The sequence below is a fragment of the Apostichopus japonicus genome, chromosome 11 (assembly GCF_037975245.1).
Source record: "Apostichopus japonicus isolate 1M-3 chromosome 11, ASM3797524v1, whole genome shotgun sequence".
NCBI classification, from domain to species: Eukaryota; Metazoa; Echinodermata; class Holothuroidea; order Aspidochirotida; family Stichopodidae; genus Apostichopus; species Apostichopus japonicus.
In genome coordinates, this window is record NC_092571.1 from 16,493,511 (window position 1) to 16,513,679 (window position 20,169).

At 37.1% G+C, this 20,169-nt stretch overlaps 1 protein-coding gene across 3 annotated transcripts in view; it reads left to right on the forward strand.

The window, feature by feature from the left end:
- LOC139975927 (histone-lysine N-methyltransferase MECOM-like) overlaps positions 1-20,169 on the forward strand; it is a 103,594-nt gene that overhangs the window by 56,655 nt on the left and 26,770 nt on the right. Inside the window, exon 1 of one of the 3 annotated variants that reach the window (XM_071984220.1) lies at positions 10,385-10,506. The exons of 1 other annotated variant lie outside the window; for it this stretch is intronic. In XM_071984220.1, coding sequence (XP_071840321.1) covers positions 10,420-10,506 — 87 coding nt within the window. In that variant the 5' untranslated portion in view covers positions 10,385-10,419. Of the gene's footprint in view, positions 1-10,384; positions 10,507-11,316; positions 11,336-20,169 lie in introns of those variants that run through there. One more of the 3 variants, XM_071984221.1, reaches the window with a different exon arrangement.

Sequence of the window (20,169 nt, forward strand, 5' to 3'; positions counted from 1 at the left end):
TATATTTATATATATATACCTATTCTTATATTTTTAAACCTCACTCTTTTGATTTGTGATATAACAGGAAATACAACATCATTAGAAAGTGTACCACTTCATATTTGCAATTTTTTTAATGATTATTTTCTGTTCTGTTACTACTCTTCAGTTTGATACTAACAGGTCATAATTTCACTCTGGTTTTTCTGTCACTATCTATCAAAACTCCTACGACTTTCAAAAATTATCAGTTGCAATAACTTCCTCGATTATATTCAAAGGTGCACATCGCCTATAATTATAAGGTTGTTATGATCACGAACGGCAAAAGGATTTAAAAATTGGAAAAAAAAAATCATGATAATAATAATAAAAAATAAACAAATATAGTGAACATACGAGAACATTATTTGGGATCCAAAAGGGTTTGGGAATCATGGCCCCAGGCTCTCGGATAATAAACGCAAGTCAACAGGACAGACAGAAATTCAATATTTGCTGAGCTGTATCCGACCGTAGACCATAATTCCCTGGTAGGACTGAGTAAAGAATCTTGGATGTTTTAAGCCGTTTTAACCAAAAAAAATAATAATATGAATGGACTGTGTGTTGTTCATCCTCGGTAAGCTTCTTAAAAAGGGATATAATTCCGGTACCAGTCAATGTTAAACACTTATATATGGAAGGAAGGAAGGGAACAATATCTGTACTTTTATTTCAATATCCCATCTCAATATATTATCCCTTACTCTAGATATGCTTGTTTGAATGTAAAAGAAAAAACGGATGAATGTTTCTTTCATCAAAAGGGGACACCACAGCCGTCATTCTTAAGATTATGTGACAGAAATCGTTATGATAAAGAACTTTACCCCCAAGACAGTCAAGACAAGTCTTGTTATATTATATTTTTGAAGATATCATAGTTTAAAAGTCGTGTCTGTGGGAGGGAAAGGGGGGTGGGGGGTCTTTGTGTAAATCCATTGTGATGTCATGGTGCTCACTAAGGAACCTTTTCACTATCTCTTTGTTTTTCACTTTTCATAGTTTCAAGGTAGAATGTTAACAGTGTTGACACTGAAACCAATGTCATCATTACGTCATTTATTTATCTATTTATTTTAATTTTTTAATTTTTAGTTTATTTTATTTAATTTTTTAATTTTTTTATTATTATTTTTTTTTTCATTAGGTCATTTTAAGTGGTTCAATATTTTAGATTTCAAACCTTTGCAAAACTCATCACCATTGCAGAAAAATAAACATTTTAATATTCAAAGAAACACATAAAAAAATTAAAAATGAAGCAAGTGTGGCTCGATGATGTCATACTTAGACTTGATCAAGTCTTGGCCTTTCGTGTGAAGAAACATTAAACTCTGTGATATCTCCCAAATGAAACCACTGATTTGTATACATTTGAAAACAGAGTTTTGTTAATTGAAATGATGACTTCACTAACTCTGTTCTTGCCAGATGCATTCATATAATTTTTGTAAAACAATACTAGTAAACTATATATTTGCTAAACTTACTGTAGACTATAACCACAAAAACCATTAGCCTATTAAGTATTGAAATTGCACCTCTTTATTCCTTTTCAACTAAATTCTTGTAACTTTCTGTTCCCATTGTTACATCCCGTTTTTTTTTTTGATCTCTTTGTTTTTTTTTTCTCATCCTGTTATGGTGAACAAAATTTGAAAACAACTAACCTTCCTTCCTTTCCACTACCAACTTTCCCAACCCCACTTCATTCCCCTCCTTCCCTCCTCTTCTCCTCAAAAATATATCAAGTTACACAAAAAGAAGAAGGGAAAAAAAGCAAAAAATGTTACCATCAGGAAACTTGAAGGAATTGAAACCAGCAATTATATCTCAGTTTTGTTTCTCCTCAAGTTGTATCCTGATCTAATAATTTTCAAAATTTTCTTCTTTCCATCTTCTACTTTTTTTGCTCCTTCTTCATCTTCTCCTTCTTCATCTTCTACTTCTCTCACTCTCTCTGTCTCTTGTCACTTTTGGTAATTGAAGAAGATTTTTGTTCCGACAAATTTGTATTTCACAAGACTGGATACCGATAATATTGCAACAGGGAAACAGAGATTTGTTTACAAAGTTTTCATCCCTCCCCAAGAGAGAGGATATGATTTTTGGGGGAAGAACCAACTGTTGAAAGATGAAGGTACCTTATTGTGGGAAGTTGATAGAGTTATGATCGGAGAGGTTTTAAGAAGAGGAAGCCAGTCAGGGTTATGAATTAAAAAGTGACTTTGACACTTGCAAATTGATATGACACTAGATCTTTGTTTTCCCTAATGAAAGGAAATTATGAGGACAAATTTCTTTAGAAGGATACAAACCCACTGAGTATCGATATATATATTATTTTTTTTTAATTCAAGATGAGAGATTCCTGCTTTGTTCTCAAACTAATTGACTGAGTCACGTTTACAGGATCAGAAAAAAAAAGGGGAGGCCAAAACAATATCAGACAAATAGGTAAACAAACAAACAAGCATTTTATGAACTTTAAAGTGTGGCGTATTAATTTTACAATATTTCCAACAAACCATGACCGACCACTTTGTAGGGTAACACATAATTTAAGAACTTTTTTTATTTTTTTTACCAATAAGCTACATCTTACGTAAGAGGTGGAGGGAGGGAGAGAGAAAGATAGATAGAAAGAAAGAGCATAATAGATATTTTTTATTTTTTCCCCATCCAGCAATATAAGTTTTGTTGGAGAAGGGGAACGGACGTTGGTGGAACTTAAAGGTATAGTGTCGAAAATACCAGTACAAGCTGTAATGAATCCCTCACTTTATAAGCTGCCTATTATTTATCCACAAATTATTTATCCACACTCTGCACATGTCCCTCCCTCCCTCACTGTACCCCTTCCTCCTCATCTGTACCCATGCTGCACCTCTGGCATTTAACAAATATGCTATCCATGGTGCACTTTCGAAGAACAAATCAACTTCAAGTTTAGTTGGATATATTCTCGATATGATTACACATTGCCTTCTGTCATGGATCGGTTGTAACATCATGGATTGTTCGTAACGTCATGGGTTTTGGCATGATTATAACCCAAACCATGGTCATGGATTTTAGTTACATCCTCCAAGGGATATTGCCAAACCAGTCAAACTTAATTTTGGTCCCATTTTTCTCTCACTTCTCCCTCTTTACACACATTACTACCGACCCTCCAATTTTCCTATTCAAACCTAGTAGATATTAACTGTTGCTATATATATAGGTACCCAATCCCCCCCCCCCCCCCAACATGTACCTATTGCTGCCTTTAATATAATACAAGTTCCAGTGATTAGATATGCTACATTTGGGTTGAATATCCATAAAGTTTTAACTTTCCTCTCGTAAAAAATTATTCTCACTGGCGTTTTCCTACACATGGACATCCAGAACTGCCCTGGTGGACATCCAGAACTGCCCTGGTGGACGTAATAATAGTGAAAAAGTCATAACTGTTTCAGCAATGACTAGGCTTATTACTTTGACCCTCTCTAAAACCCTCCTTTCCTTGGGGTGCAACTGTTTAAAACCTGATTGATTTAGCCAGGCAAACAAATTAATAGCTGTAAAAGATCCCATCAATAAATCTTCCTAAGAGAGCTGGGCAGAATCATTTAAAAAGATGAAGCCGAAGAAGAAGAAGAAAAATTAATATTTGTAATGATATTCTAGATATCATCCAGACCCTCCCCAGGATTACAAGATAATAAAAGATAAAAGAAAAAAATTGCCTGAAAAATCGAGAACAATAAGTTGACATTTGGAGAGAAAAACAGCCCAGAGGAAATCTGTTAGAAAGAAGCGGATTTTAGTCTTAATTTGCTGAATGACATACAAAGATGAGTCCCGTTTTGTTTTCGGTTTCAGACCCCACTTCCTATCTGGGGCAAATAAGGGCTCCCCAAGGGCTAATTGTTTCTTCTTGGTAGCGGCTTTTATGGTCCCGCAGGGACGGGTCGTCTTGGCCGTCCTCCCCCTACTCTAAGGTCAATAGGCTTGTTTGGGTGCCAGATATTAAAGCTAGCCAAGGGTTGGCTGCCAATTAGTTGCTGGTGATTATGCACAGAGGATTCTGGTTTTATGAGTACAGTCTGCTAATTCAGAACACACACAAGCCCTCTTCTTCTGTTGTCTTGTCCGTCAGTGTTAGGGTTTTTAACACAAACAGATGTGTCGGAATGTGAAGTGAAAACCAAACAGAACTTTCAAAGTAGTTACAAATAATTGCTTTGTAATTTATTTCAAGACACTCTGGAGAAAGCAGTAACCTCAGATATCTGCCAAGTTTACTTTCACACAAAAAATAGGGAGATGTGAGGAGGAGAAAATTGAGAGAGGTTGGGCCAAATATAATTAAAGAAGATAACAATAATGATAAGTAACTTATAACAAGTCAAATGTATGAGTTTTACAAATCACGTCTGCAATAATATAGGCCCAGTAAGGCAAACGTACATTTTATTATCATTTAGCACTGTAGAACACAAATGCAATCGCTTTTTTTTTACACTTATTTCCCCCAAAACAAAGTGGATTTCATTTCGAGTAATTTCTTAATGCAGGTAAAAGCATTCCTGCAGCCCAGTAGTGATCAGAATCCAGCTAAAAATATTTAAAAAAATAAAATATCAATCAAAATTATTATCTCATAAAATCATGAGATTGCCTCAGAGACCAGGAGATTTGGCAGGCCTATAAACCCCTTCAGCTTTATTTTTAGATCGTTGAACATGAACCCATTAAAGATATTGCCCACTTCAAAAAATCAGTGAAATGAGTTGCAAGTTATTCTTAAGAGTGAATTAATAATTATAGCAACTTCAGCCCAAGATGCAATTTTAGGCTAGGTAAGTCGAATATGAAAGTATGTTGGCTAATGGTTATGATTTGTATGTATTTTTTTTATGTGGGGGGGGGTATGGGGGGCACAATGAACCACCTTTTCGTCAGGATTTTGAAGAGCTGGTGTTATGAGTAAATACAGTACTTAAAGGTTTTTTTCCTTTTGATATTCTGTTCAAGTATCTTTAGTTAACAGTTTGTAAGGTAACTGTTAAATTAATTATACCGATTCTGTTAAATTATTCTATATAGTAAACTATGAGGGACATAATTTGACTCCATATTTTGTTTGCGGAGAAAAGTAAGAAAAAGTTGTCATGGCCTGGGGAAGGGGGTTTTCAAGTTGAGGGGGGGGGGTAATTTTCCCTCTCCTTTTGTGGGAGCAAAAAAGGGTTTGAATGGTACCTAAATTGTAAAATGTTACCAGATTTGAATTTGAAAAATAAAGCAGTATGCATGTGCCTTGAAAGATAAGAGATGGTCGAAGGGCTGTTTTGTGCTCAGTTAAATCGGACGCTAAGATAACAGAAAGAGGACAGATTTCTGGAGACATGCTGACATGTTGTGACTCCTGTTCATACACTTAGTCACAGAAGGAGATGAGAGAGAGAGAGTTTTCTTATATCGAGCAACTAACATGTTGTCATCATCGATATCTGCCTATTTTTTTTATATCTCACAAATTAAAAGAGGATTTTTCTTCTGATGGAATGTGATGAAGAAAGGAAAAAAAAAAAAATTACCAAAAGCCCTCAAAACAAAAACAAAAGTCCAATTGACTTCGTGATGAAACCTTGCGGCCGCCGGAGGAAAGTGTTACCACTTTGTTTCATAGACACTTACCAACAAACCTTATAGGCCCCCCCAGAGGTGTAAGTACCACGTCTTCATTAAAAGTAATTAAATTTTACTGTGAGTTATCCAAGCCCATCTTGTGACCTATTCAGAACCAATTTCGTTCTCAGACAGGGGTATCCCAATTACAGGATCTCGAAGATATCTGGGCAATTCTTTGGGCGTACCTGACTGTGCCCCTGTGGGGGGCCAATGGTTCCTCTCCACTACTTCAAGGTGTTCCCAGCCCCATAGCTATCTTATGGACCTCGTTCTTTTTTTTCTTTCCCCCTTTAACGATCTTCCCCTTGTTGTTTTTATAGATTCTGGTCACACCACCTGTGTTGGCTACCTTTTGTCTTAAGCGGCCGATACTTCCAGCCGTGTCCTCACCTAAGGGCCACATCTCTGTTGTTTGTAGCTTTCGGAGGTAGCCTACTCTCAAGTACATTCCATTTAATATAGGCCAATAAAGGAAAATCAAATCGAATCGAATCAAAATAATAAAATTGCTGTGGTATAACAAGTTACAGGATAAATTGAGTTTGAAACTTCTTCCGAGACAAGTCTGTCAATTAGAAGGGACTATGACAAAGGAAGCTGAGGTGCTCCTTATCACTGAATCAAAATTTAATATAGCATTTTAAATTGGGGATCCTTTGTTTTAAATAATTAAAAGGTGTTTACCTGCCGTAGGGCTCATTATTGGCTAGTAGCAGGGGTACCCCCGAGGTGAAGGTTAGGTTCAATGAGGTAACATATTGTAAAGAATGGGACATTAAACTGAAAACAACTTCACAGGGGGGTTGAAAACCAAGAAGGTTACATACGAACGCTGGCTCGTTCCCCGATCGTAAGAATGTGAGAACTTTTCTCGGATGAGAATGGCTCGCTGTCAATCATCTCAGCGGAGAGATCTTTGCATCATAGTTTAAAGATATTCAATGATTAAATTAGGTTAAAAATATGACAAACAAAACAAAAATTGGAGAGAAATGGCAACATAGGGGCAGAGAAAGTGAACGGTTTTGTTATAGGAGGTGTAGATTGGTACAGGTGTTTTCTATGGGCTTGCAATTTGGTGAGGGGAGGTGGTTGGAGAGAGGGGGAGGGGGGAGGTGAGTAGGAGGGAGGTAGGTTACGGGTGGAAGTGACTGTGAGAAGGATGAGGGGAGAGATTGTCTACATGCTAGGAATATGCCTTTCTGCACTGCCTATGCTCTCAATATCCTCTTCGACCCCCCCCTTCCCAACCCTCCCTCCTTACCTTTTTGCCACCTTACTAATATTATATTTATAATTGGTTGAAATATTATACCACCTTGTGCTTCCCTCATACATGTTCCTTCAACTTCGAGGTAACAAACAACATCAATGTCCCTAACGAATTAGACCCCCGACACTGTTTGTCCGTGACAAATTTGAAATGCATTGTAAAGACGGTGTTATTTTCACACCATAAAACGGTGATTCTGTCTGACTTTTGTGTTTGCTTTATTGCGAGGAGCTTCCTTTAATATGAATGGTTCGTGCTGTATAGACTAGGGTAGAAAAATCAGCCACTTTGTAATATTTCTAATATAGAGTATCTTGAACTATTACTCATATGGTCCTTGTTTTATTTGTACATGCGGGTAATGTGCCATCAGTTATGACTATAGTAAGACGTAAATTTAAAGATATATCCGATGCAAAGCACATGTCCATGACCCATGTAAAAGGTATGTCCATTTCCTTTTTCATATATATCCTTCACAAGCAAGAAAGTTTCCTTTGGATCTTTCGTAAAAGGAAGGTGTAGATGATTGCTTTTCACGATGCTTAAATTAGGTCATGAAAATTCAAATATGTATAATTTTCACATAACAATCTCTTTTCCATTTTTTTCCCTTCAACATTAGCGACTATATGTTTGCGTTTTTCTTGTAGCAGATATGCTTAGCACAAATTTATTTGACTGTTCGAAAATTTGTTTTTTTGGTGCCTGGGAGTGCAATCGCGACCCTAACCTTATACCGACCATTATCTTGTTTGCTTGGACTATTGTGTCTCATTGACAGACAAGAATACATGGAATCAAAAAAGAGGAAATTACCCGCCCATCCTTTACAAATCCCCAACAATTTGTTTTGTGGTTTTTTTTTCTTAATAAGTGTTTTCTGCGGAATTGACTCGTTTAAGGGTGGGTAACAACGTTATCGCTCAAGCGAGACAGCGGCCTTTTATCATGGGATGTGTATATTTATCTGTTGCCATGACAGTGTCATATTGAACGATAATAGAATTTTATTGCCACGAGCTGAACCGATCCGAAAGACAATGGAATGGAAGATTTCTCGGGGTTGTTTGTGTCGCATTCCTCAAAGCTCACAACTGGAAGTCATCCTTTCAACTGAATTTGTTAAAGTCATCATTTTGTTGTTTAATTATGGCAAATTTGCCATTCAAGTTGGCTGCTTTAGTTTTTGAAGTTGTTTGCTTAAAAAAATAAAAAAGGGGGCAAGCATGTATGGGTTCGTGAATACACCCTTTCAAAGGGGAATATTAAGTTTGGATCAGTCGGGAAAAGTTAAAAGTCTTCAGCAGTTCCAAACCAGACTGTCGTCGTTTAGTTTATGTTTTTAGTGATAGATGTCTGGGCGACGAATTAACTTCCCCAAATTAATTTCTTCCTTAATTTTCGGTGAAATTTCTTCTAATTAGATATGTTTAATAAAAATCGTTAAGCTGTCATATAATGTAGTGCATCCGTGATTTCGTGGTATCTTTGTGTAAGATAAGTTTGACCAACAGACACGTCGTTGTTTACATTGCGTTGTCCAGCTCCAATGCAAAGAATGTTCGCATGTAGGCTACTGTAAAATTTACAATCGGACAGTTGTAAGAAGCCTAAGCTTCTCGGTACTACATTCTGCTCCGACATGTTTCATCTTTCGATGTTCCAAATACTTTGCAAGTAAAATTTAAAGAAGCTTCCTTTTCCTGTAAAGTTGATCTGTGAATTTAATTTCAGCGATTTCGAAAAATGGTTTATGAACTGTGGTTTGAGTGTGAGAGTGTATTATGTGCAAAGCTATGTACGTACCACACTGGGCTTGGTAGGCTGGATATGTACCTTCTCTATTTGTACGTAAAATATCATAGACAATCACCTGTGCATGTATGTGGGAGAGTGGATTTGTTGCAGTAATTGGAGTGCTAACTTCAAGTCGCCCGTGTTGCCTATTTGCCTGCATGACATCATTCACCAAATTGATGCGTTCGAACAAACGGTGCTTTTGGTGAGAAACTGTTGAATTTTGAAAACCAGATTTCTAGAAGAAGAAAACTGACCTCGAATGGGGACAATTTTCACATAGTTAGAAAGACAAAAATTTGAACTATGAGGACAATGTAATCAAAATCTTCCACCAGACAATTCTTTTAACCCAAAGTAGTATTACTCAGTGTAGCAATTTTCATGTATATCACAAAATTTCATTTAAACTTGATCAATATTTTCCAGAGGTTAAATATCTTATCTAAAGTATCTATCTGATATAATCTCATTGTTGGGATTGAACCCAGCAGGCATCTAGTATTAACATAACACACAATGTGACAGAACAAGGAGAGAAAGATAGATCACATGTCTATGGTTGAACGGCACAATGTTGCACAAAGGTTTAATAGCATTCTAATACTGGCTGAAACTTTGGTTGCCATAGCAACCATCAGTAGATAGAAATGGGAATCAAGTCAACAAAAAGTTAAGTTGAAACACTACATTGCTGTCGAGTATGCTACATGTTTAAAAAAGAAAAAAGGGGAAAAAAGAAAAATGGCCACACTGCCATACTTCACAGTTGCAGGTTTTCTTTCACTGCATGCACACTTGCACTCGGTTGATGCACTTTGTGACGAAATACGTCTCACTGTACATTTGACCCCTCCTTATATTGTGAAGTACGAAGTATGAAAATAGGTAAGATGTTACTTGTAGGACAGATAAACTTTGGGAAACTTTAAAGGTAGTCAGTATATAGGCCCCAAGTTATAGCATGCTAATAATTACTAGAAGTTTCAAAAAGTACTTTCCTGGAGGTCTTTACTCTTCAAATTGTTCTCAGACATTTTTAAGGAGCACACAAGATGACTGAATGTCCCAGTGAGGAAAATTTCCTCGAAAGTTGTAATAAAAAACAGTCTAAGATCTTTGACCAAAGGTGACCATATTTGAATATCTAGCATATTTGGGGCCGATACAGCATACCTTTAAACAATTCTATTAAATTTTGGGGAATAACTGGACAACCTTTTATTTTGCTATAAACTAAATGATAACTAAAGATATGTATAGGAGGGGATATTTTTATGACCTCAAGGATCATGATGAGACATATCTAGTTAGCTTAAAAGCTTGAGTGAATTTACAGCAATATTTTCTGTACGAGTCCTTTTTTTTGGATATGTAATGATACTAAAATTTACTTCCATTTCAGATTTGATGCGATTTAAATACTACATGTCTTAAACACACACACACAAGCAACAGAGTTATTTTGAGGGTCTTATTTTTTTATGATTTGAACTTTCAAGGCTAGATCAATGATCAGATATAGGTATATATATATATATAGTCATCTTCCCTTTTGTCTGCTTGTCAAGTCCTGCCAATCATATTGTATCGTCCAATCAGATGTCAAGAAGAAACAAAGAGCATGTGAACCCCATATGTGCTCTTACACCCTCCCTCCGTCAGATCTGGCAACATCGAGTCCTTCCAACCCTCTGTCCCGTCACTCTCTGATATCCCTCCTGGTGAGTTATTAATTGAACTCCTACATTGTGGTCTTCCATTTACTTACATTTATACATATATACATATATATATATACTGTTCCCTATAGCCTAATGTTATATTTTTACACATGGCTTACTTGTGCAATATTTACTGCCTAATCAGGCCTAATGTTATGAGCAGCAGGGACAATTAGAGGCACTAGATGTTGTAAATAGGATTCAAGGTCTAAAGGTGGTGTTTGGAGGATTACAGAGATGGTTAACTCTCCCTCTTCCCACCATGGGGTAAATTAATCCCTCCGCATCCCTGCGGCTTTCTGATTGGTCCACGAGCACTTGCCACCGAGAATTCTCACAATTTGATTTGTTATCAAAGTGTTGAAACTTACTATCGCTATTATCAATTTGATACGTCGTCGGGCACTTGATCGAGTGAAGAAAAAAACAGAAGGAAAAAAAGAAATTAAAATTAAAAAGAGGAGTGAGAGAGAAAGAGGAGTGGTCGAAACTTTTCACAAGAAAACTTAAAGTGGAGTCAAAGTTTTGTCCAATGTATAATTTTGACAGATCTTGTGAATAAAAACAGTTTTCACCTTCTTTGTTTGGTGGAGAGTTCAATTGACTGAAGTAGGACTGAACACTTTGTGAAGGAGTCAATTCCTCCTTTTTTTAATTCATATTGGACGGGACTGAAACGATATAAGTTTGACAAGTTTTGTTCTTTTTATGTCATTAATACATGGAAACACAGGTACCAAGCATTTTCATAAAAACAAAAAGTGATAATTTAACTTTATTTTAAATACGCCGATCAGGTGAAAAGAAGGATGCTCCTGCATGCCCAATGGTAAGCCGATACATTTTCAATTTTCTTTTCTCTTTTGTTTAAAAATTATATTAATTAATATTCAAAACAATTTGTATAAACAGTTCCAATTAAGGTTCTTAACTTTACCAATTTATTTTGCTTTATATGTCATACTTTAATTGTACGAATAACTAATTAGTTAATTTTGCAAATTAGCAGTACCGTGATCATGCACGTGTCTACCGTGCCAGCTCAATGGTATGTAATTTTACATGTTGGATTACTCTCTTCGTCCAGTAAGGTATTGTATTTTTCGCAAGATGGACAAGAGACGAGAATTTTGCTCGGAATTTACAAAATCTACCTTGCACCTCCTACAAATGTGGGACACACGAGTGTCTTATTTAGTATACCTTTATTGGGGATGAGAAAGTGATTTTAGAAGGAGGGAGTTACAGTTGTGGGAGGGGGGGGGGTCGGGAGGAGCAGGGTGGGAAGGGAGTGAGAGAAGTGGTTCCTGCCCTCTAATCGACAAGTGATTAATAGCAGTTTTTCTCTGATATATAACAACTTGATGTTTGGGATATTTGTACATAAATTAGGTTAATGAGAGGAGAGCTATGTCTGTAGTGCAACGATATAGCATTGACTCATGTTTAGTGACCTGTACCATTTATACTGTTGCAGTGCAGTGCAGTTCATAAACATATATAAAATACACATACCAGCACCAAATGTTTTCATAATTGTTTAGTTCTGTAATAAAATGTACATAACTCTGCAAATTATGATTTATAGGAATATATACTAGGTCTAACTGTACCTTTTAAGAATCAAATTAATTTTGAATACGATTCAAATTAATTTGCATAACATCATCCCAATTATGATGCCCCTTGTACAACGATGAAATCATCTCGGTTTCATATAACCGTGACATCGCATAACTTAGCAATAGGTGGTTTTCAATTGGACACTGTCACAACTGCATATTCTTATTGTAAGTTTCATTGTCTCGAACAATTAAGTAGAGTCATTGTTATTATAAGTATCATATTTTCCAGGACACTTTAATAATGATTGAGTGTACTTTTTTATGGAGGGCCAAGTACACTTAACTGCAAATTGTTGCAATTGCATTTATGTTTATTGTCCTCTGTTCATCAAGTAGCGTATGTACTTTTAAATATAGATAGCATATTAACATTTATTTAGTTCAAGCCATAGTATGAGGGAGGGGGGGGGGGGGGTGAGGTCATTAAAGAACATAGTATATAATTTATTTGATCACCAAACCAATAATTTCTTCCACTTTGTAATTTTTTTTATGTTTCTTTATTTATTTATGTATTAAGTCAGGAATTCAACTTTAAGTGTGATCTCATCATGACCTCATAGCTGATATGTCATTCCGCATGCATAATTAAGCAGACTTTTATCCTTTAGCCAACATGGCAGCTTCCAGTCCAATCATTAATCAAGGGATCATGCTTGAAGTAGGATTACGATTCATCCCACTGTGACACCCATGTTTGTGTCTTTGTTTTTGTTTTGTCATGAAATCAAAGGTGAATTTATCAATTTATTTATCAAATGCTTCCATTCAGCTTTAACAATAGCTATAGCTTACAATGTGGATATCACTACAAAGGTCCTTTACAATAAAACATTCAACATCATTGTTCATCTCCTCCTCCCCATGGCCAGGTACAACCTGTCCTATCCCCTCCGCTCTCCCCCTCCCTCCCCTCTCCCCCTCTCCTCTTTCTTTCCACTAAGAAGTCATAAGTTGTGTGGCTATACATCTCTTGATGTACAGAGACCAGTTTGAAATGTATATAAATTGATCGAGCTCGTAAGATCTCAAGCTCAGTTTCAGTATCAAGTTTATAGTTACTAAATTGAAAATCCATCCACTAATTACTCTTTTTTAAATTGTTATCGTAGCTAATTAATCAGGCATTCTATATAACCTTATTTGAAAACATAAATGTTACATATTTAAGACTTCTAATTATGGATTACTATTATCGACAAAATCATAAAGCAATTATAATTTATTTAAAGCTGTATATTGAATATTCATGAATGAGATTTGTATGCATTATGATCGAGAACGATGGTGGTTAAAACATTGACCTTTAAGGCCTATATAGAACAGACTTTATGGGTGATATCTGATTTTCCTTGCAAGGTATTTCTCATACCGAATAAATCATTCACGCCAGAAACTGGACAGAATTACCTTAAGCTCTCTGGAAGTCTGTGTTACCGACACTAACAAGTAGTTGTAGATTTGAGCTCATCTTGATTAGGCTTTAAACAGGATTAAACAGGATGAAGTATATCATAATTCCATCCCCCTCTCACCCCCTCCCCCCTTTTCTCTCTCAGTTATGTAACTGATATTTCGTACAGTAAAAGGTAGAAGGGATCTTTGCATTATTTAAAATAAGGAGTAATTTGGAATATGTTTTTTTTAAACAAAACTCAAGTGATTGTTCAGTATGACATACAACAGGTTCAAAATAAGGATTGTGCAAGGAAACATCACAATTAGCATTTTCAAGTTTTCTCGAAAAAATTCACACTTTTATTCCCTGGTGACAAAGTCTTGGCCCGTTTTAGAAAGCGGTATTAATACGCAGCTTTAAATATTCCAGCGTAAAAATTTTCATTTGTTTTTTCTGGTTTTGTTTAAATCTATTAACCTACCGTAATTGCTTTAGTAGACTGTCGACGGTAGCGATTTCTTACAAGCAAGAATCATATTTTGAAAGTGAAAATGAAAAAACCACTCTTTCCCTCCACCCCCTCTTAAAAGAAATCTCTGAAGAGGTTTTCTGCCAAGATAAACGAAAGGAGATGATTTTATGGCCCTCCTCCCAAAGTACTCCAACATTTTATGGCTTTGTTGTTAGTTTAAGATCGTGAAGTAAGTTAAGGGTTCTAACTTCTCCGTCAGATGTATCTATGCTCCTTAGCCACTCGGTTTGAAAGGATTTATTTCTATGCTACTCGAAGAATAGAAAGGAATCCACCACGAGGGGCAATTTCAGAAGAGTGTCTTTGGCAAGTTCAAGGAAGCAACCGATTCGTTTTATGTTCCCCGTCCTTTGTACGTCGGTTTCACTATTCGTTTTGCGCATTCAGGTTCAAAGAATATCTGGTGATGTTTGTGATCCTCATCGACTTTAGTATCAAGATTAGTTTTAGCTCCATTGATGGTCTGGATTTTATATTGACTTGCCACTCGTATCGAAAGGGTCATAAACACATTTCACCCTTTGTAAGATGTCTTTTGTGAGGGAGTTATTTACCTCAAAAATGAGAGGCTCTTTAGGCCTCAATTGTCATCAAACTCTTAAGCCTAAATATCCTCAAAATGTAAGTACCCTTCTATATTTCAACTTTCATTTTTGAGATGAAGAGTTCGGAGGGCGGGGGTCAGGGAGGAGGGGGGGTGGGGGAGAAACGATATATCCGGCTTTCATGATTGGGTCAGTGTGTTAAGCTGTATTTCGTTTGTTGGTTTTCCATAACACCTGTAACATATATATATGTACCTGTAACGTATATATATATATATATATGTATAATATAAAATGAATGCATATACAAACATGGTGTGTGGAGGGAGTAAAACTAAGACCCTTGAGGGCTTGTCGAGAGCTATATTCCCTGAGAGATAACCTAGAAGCACTAGTTACAAGAACCCATCCCAAAGCTGACAATGTCCCAGTTTTGTTGTTTTGTCACATGGTTCTTAAGTATGATAAAACCAGGGACCGACTATTACTGAACCAAACTGAGCTGATTGAAGGAGCCAATCTTGTAAATTTTACATGCACCCTTCAAAGTTTGGACTGTTTTCAGTTTGTCATGTCTCCTCAAAACTAAAAATGGTTGCTTTATAATGTGATGTAAACATGATTTTTTTTTTTTTTTTATAAGTTATAAGCTATAATGATAGAATTTTCTAGTTTACCTTTCACTGTGGCCATTTTATCTCGCCTTATTTCTGGAAAATAAAAAAAAATAAAAATTCTGCCTTTGTGCACACAAAGAATGTATGCGGGGTATGCTGGGCGAAAAGACCAATACATAGCCCTGGCCAATTTTGCATGACTTAAATAGGCTAGCTAAATGGCTATCACCTAGGGTTTTTTTTTTTTTTTTTTTTTTTTTTAATATGCTAAAAGTATGAAATTACTTTTCGGATATATGACAGGTAAACTATGTAATCTTGTCATAAAGGAAATGAACTTTTCAAAAGGTCCGTGGGGAGTCTCCCTGTTGAAGCAAATGGTAACTATGACTGTTTGGACTGAAACTGGCTGGCTGTCCTACGCATAGCGATGATAATCCAGTGTCACATCAAACTAGTAGAAACAAAGACAGACAAGAAGGGATTGGTGGTTTTAAACATCATTTCTAGGATGGCATCTTGATGGGTGTAAGATAGCATCAAGGGGGGTCTCCTGGGGCGAGCTGTGGTGGTACACTCAATATTCCACCACCATCTCTTTAATGCTCCCTAATATAGGTTCCCTCAATTGGATTCTCCTTAAGAGAGTTGCAGCTTGGAGGGAGGTAACTTGTTGTGATCTCAGATTCTATACATTTTTTTTAATTGTATCATTCTTAAAATAGTGAGTTCTGTTTGAAGTTCAACTACAAAATTAGAAGTCTGTTTGGTTAGGGTCCAACCACAGTCACCATAGGACATTTAGTGGCATAGCAGAATGAAGAGGGGCATTTTGGGGTGGTCATTTGGGAGTGAGAGGAGGGGGGGGGAATAATGCAAGCTGGCACCAGAGGTAAAGAAGGCGAGCCAAGTTCGTGTGGGGGGGGGAGGGGCACACAATATAGAGGATAGAGGGGATCAGGAGAAACTCTTTGCTACTTTGTGGTTTCCATCCTTTCCCGAACTAACATTAGCTTCAAATCAGCGGAATTTTGAAGGTATAGATGTGACGTAACTTAAAGCCAGTTCAAATCAAAGATTTTTATATCTTTCTGCTTTAATTGTGGGAAGGCACCAAACATTTTGGTGGAGGGCTTTGGGGAGGGGGGAGGGGGGACATGTGCCTATATGATGCCTGTATATGATGCCTATATGAGTCTGTTAAAAAGCTCTCTAAATACTTTACAACAGTGGTTCTTGAATGAGGATCCAGCCAGCGACTAGTTGAGTTTAATATGCAGAGAATAGATGGACAGAGTATGGTCTCCTCCGATAGATTAGGGCTGACTGCTGCTAGCTTTTTATGTTTTTACGAAGGGATACCCCTGGGGAGAGATAGGTGGGGAAGGAGAGAGAGGGGGAGGGGAGAGAGGGGGAGGGGAGTGGGTCATAGCAAATCTCTGATGCAGATGCGATGTAATCAAATATTCTTAAATTCGGGAGAATAGAAGAGATTCCTTTGAATTTCATATCTTGTCGAGATCTGTTTATTTTCCTCGAAAATTTTTTTCCATCACAAGTGAGAGGTTCAATTCAGCAGGTTTGACAGGCAAAGCTTCTTTATCTGATTATCAGCTGATGGAATGACAATTATTTTGGTTAACTGGTTTGATGACACCACAGAAGTGTCAGTTCCTATGACCTTTGACCCTGGGGAATACAAATCAGGCAAGCTCCCAACCCTCCCCCCCCCCACTCATCTTTGTATTCTAACAGGAAGAATGTACAAGAAAATGATATTATAGTGTAGAATAACTTCCTTCACTGATTAACTTGATTGGATTGGTTTTAACAGGCCACTTGGGATATCTGGTTGACATCTTTCAATGTTGATACCTTCAGGAACTAGCAGTTTAATTGGCTGTACACAGGGACTGCCATTCAGGACCTGGCTACTTTCAAAAGGGGTCTTTTTTTTATAATCATCAGTTTACCCGCCTACTCCTCTATCTGTCATTTGTCTAAATATATATAATATATTTGTAAACCAAAATGACTACCCCAGTACCAGCAATGTTTGGGCTAATATTCAATGGAAAAACTGAACAAATTTAATCTTCTTCCTTATTGGTATATTAAACTTTCAAATTGCAATGTGACCTTTCTTTCTGTAAATTTGTGTTGAGCTTTATGCAGACACTGGGCCTTCATTGAGCTTCATACTTATATACTGTGAAGAATTGTTGTTGCTGTGCAACATACTAAATATATAGCTCCAACCAGTGGTGGGATTAAAGGGGGAAGCAAGTCCCGGGAGCAAGGGGGAGCACTTCCTTCCCCCTCCCCCAACTTTTTCCCAAATCTTGCATTGCCACAAATGAGAGCGTTGATGGGTGGGTGCATTCCAGCCCTTTCCTTAACAGTAAAAGATTGCACATTTTCTACTTTTTATGTCCCATTAATGAATCCGGCGACACTTTTATGCAGATAGCATAATTACGTTTTCAAAATATACAACTGTACTGGGAAATAACCTATAATTATTTCACCATATAACATCTAGGGACTTAATAAAATGCACCCCTCCCCCTTAGACCCCTCCCCAGGTTTGTCCCCCCACCCCCACCCACTCTCAGACATCAAATCCTGCCCCTGGCTCCAACATTGATACAAACATAATCGTTCCCAATTTACGGTGATGACCGTTGTTGAATCAAGGCAGAGACTGCAGATTATGAAACCCATACAGCAATCGTGAACAGATCAAAGTCGATCGGCTGTACGGCTGTAACCCTCCTGGAGTTCTCTATATTACAAATGTTCATGATATTGCCCCCTATCCTCTACTCAACCAGACATTCATGCAGGCTCTGTAATCTATTTACTACATCGTAGGTTGCATATTATCATATAGATGATGGTTTACATCAACTCAACTCTGAAATTAGTATCGTGTCAACTAGTATTGAGTCATTTAATATCTCAGCCAATAGATACAGATCGTTGGTTAAAACCGTACGTAGCGACATCTTTCATATGATTGATATAGGCCCAGGGTAAAGAAAAAAATTGGCATTTTGTTTGGTCAAATAACCGAGTATCACATGCTCTCTCCACTGTCACGTGACATGGCGGTTGTGACGTAATCCTATTTATTACATGACATGTCACTCGGTGTTATTACGTATCCGTTACCGTCCCATCTCCGATTATCGAGATGATGTCCTCCCCCAAGCCTGACAAGTAGTTAGCTAGAGATGAATTTTTTTTTAGTCGAGGAGCAAACTTAAACAGTAGTTTCTTTTTGTCGGGTCGCATCTTCTATGGGGACACCAATTACTGTCATCATACCCACAAGGTCGCATGGACAGCACTCTCCCCCCAAGTTTGCCTAGGTCAAAGGTCAAGATCACATGGTAGATTGATAAGTATTTTGATGGAAGGAAGCTACAGGAGGATGTAACTCTAGTCCCCTCTGGGAGAATGTTGCCGTTTTTTTTTTTTTGGTAGTTATCTGTCAGTATGTAGTATAGAGTGTCACACTATGAGAATCCAATCCATCAGTATCAACAGAAGAAACTCATAAGTGACACTTGTTATTACCAATGCATTGACAAACATCACCAGGAAACTATACCACCACAAGATTTGATGAACCTCATCCTCAGATTTTAACTTTTTTTTATTCTCGTTTTTTGCAATTCTAGTTCATTCATCCCCCTCCCCCCTTACCTCACCCCTGCCCCTTTTTTTTATAACTGTACATTTCTTTTTCTTTCTTCTTTATGAAATATTTGAAAAATCTTTATCAGAAGTTAGCCGACACACATTAGAAAAGAAAGCAAAGGACATATCCGTTCACAACTTTTTTTCTTTTTTTTGGTATAAAAAAAAAAAATTCACCAGATTTTTCCATACATATTCAAATCAGTCCCCAGCAAATCCTGTTTTTTTATCTTTTCGTATTCATTATTTTTTTTCTTTTCTTTTCATATGTAACTTGATTTCATTCACTGTGAAAGTACTTTTCCCTCGAAGTCAAAAAGATATGAGAACAAAAGGAGTTAATAAGTTCCCAACAAGTGTTTGTTTCCACAAAGCATCAAAAATGCCCTTGTTATCAATTAATACGTGGTTAATTGGCTTTGGCGACTTTCCCTTTGTTTTAGTAGGGCACTCAGCACGGACAGTCATATTATCTCTCTAAGAAGCAATCTGGGATGATTGCTGTATCAAATTTTGCCATTGTTTAGTCAAGTTAATGAATGTTCCGGTAATAGCACTTATAAACCAAAATGATGAATTTGTTATACATGAGAGAGGTGTGAAGTTGACACTGTGTCCTTTGAAGAGATCAAATCAAACTGAACCACTCTCATGCTTTCGAACCAATCTAACTTCCAGCAGACTCTTTTTTGATTGTTGAAAGTTTCCGGAGAAACTTCTCATGGGTTCCAAACCGAATGAAAAATTATGACCCAAACACACTTGGGGAGTGCAAGTCCTCACTTCTTCTCCTTCTTCCTTTGTTGTTTTAGTCAGTGTCCCATAATTTGGAACGATGGCTATTTCCTATTCAAAACTGAGAGTATTCACAATGCCATATTTTTGATCAAAGCACAAAAATGATCTGTAATTGCTAAAGTATAGTCCTTGTCCAAAGTTGCGGTAGATTAACTAAACGGCTGCGTTGAGTCTATCCACCTACTTCAGATATACCTACTCCCAGGTTTACCCATGCATTTGTACCAGAGTGTTTTTAGATCTTGAATAGAACGGTGAAATCTCATATGTTGCTTTTAGGTTGCAGAGGGGTCTGGGGGAAGGGTTAGAGGAGGGTTAGGGTTAGAGGAGGGGTTAGCTACGTGTAGAAACCATAGCATCTGTCAGTGGCTCATGGTGGGCGGAGCTGAAGAGAGAATAATCGTTGCTCTCTGATGCTTTGGCGACCGTTAGAGGAAACATT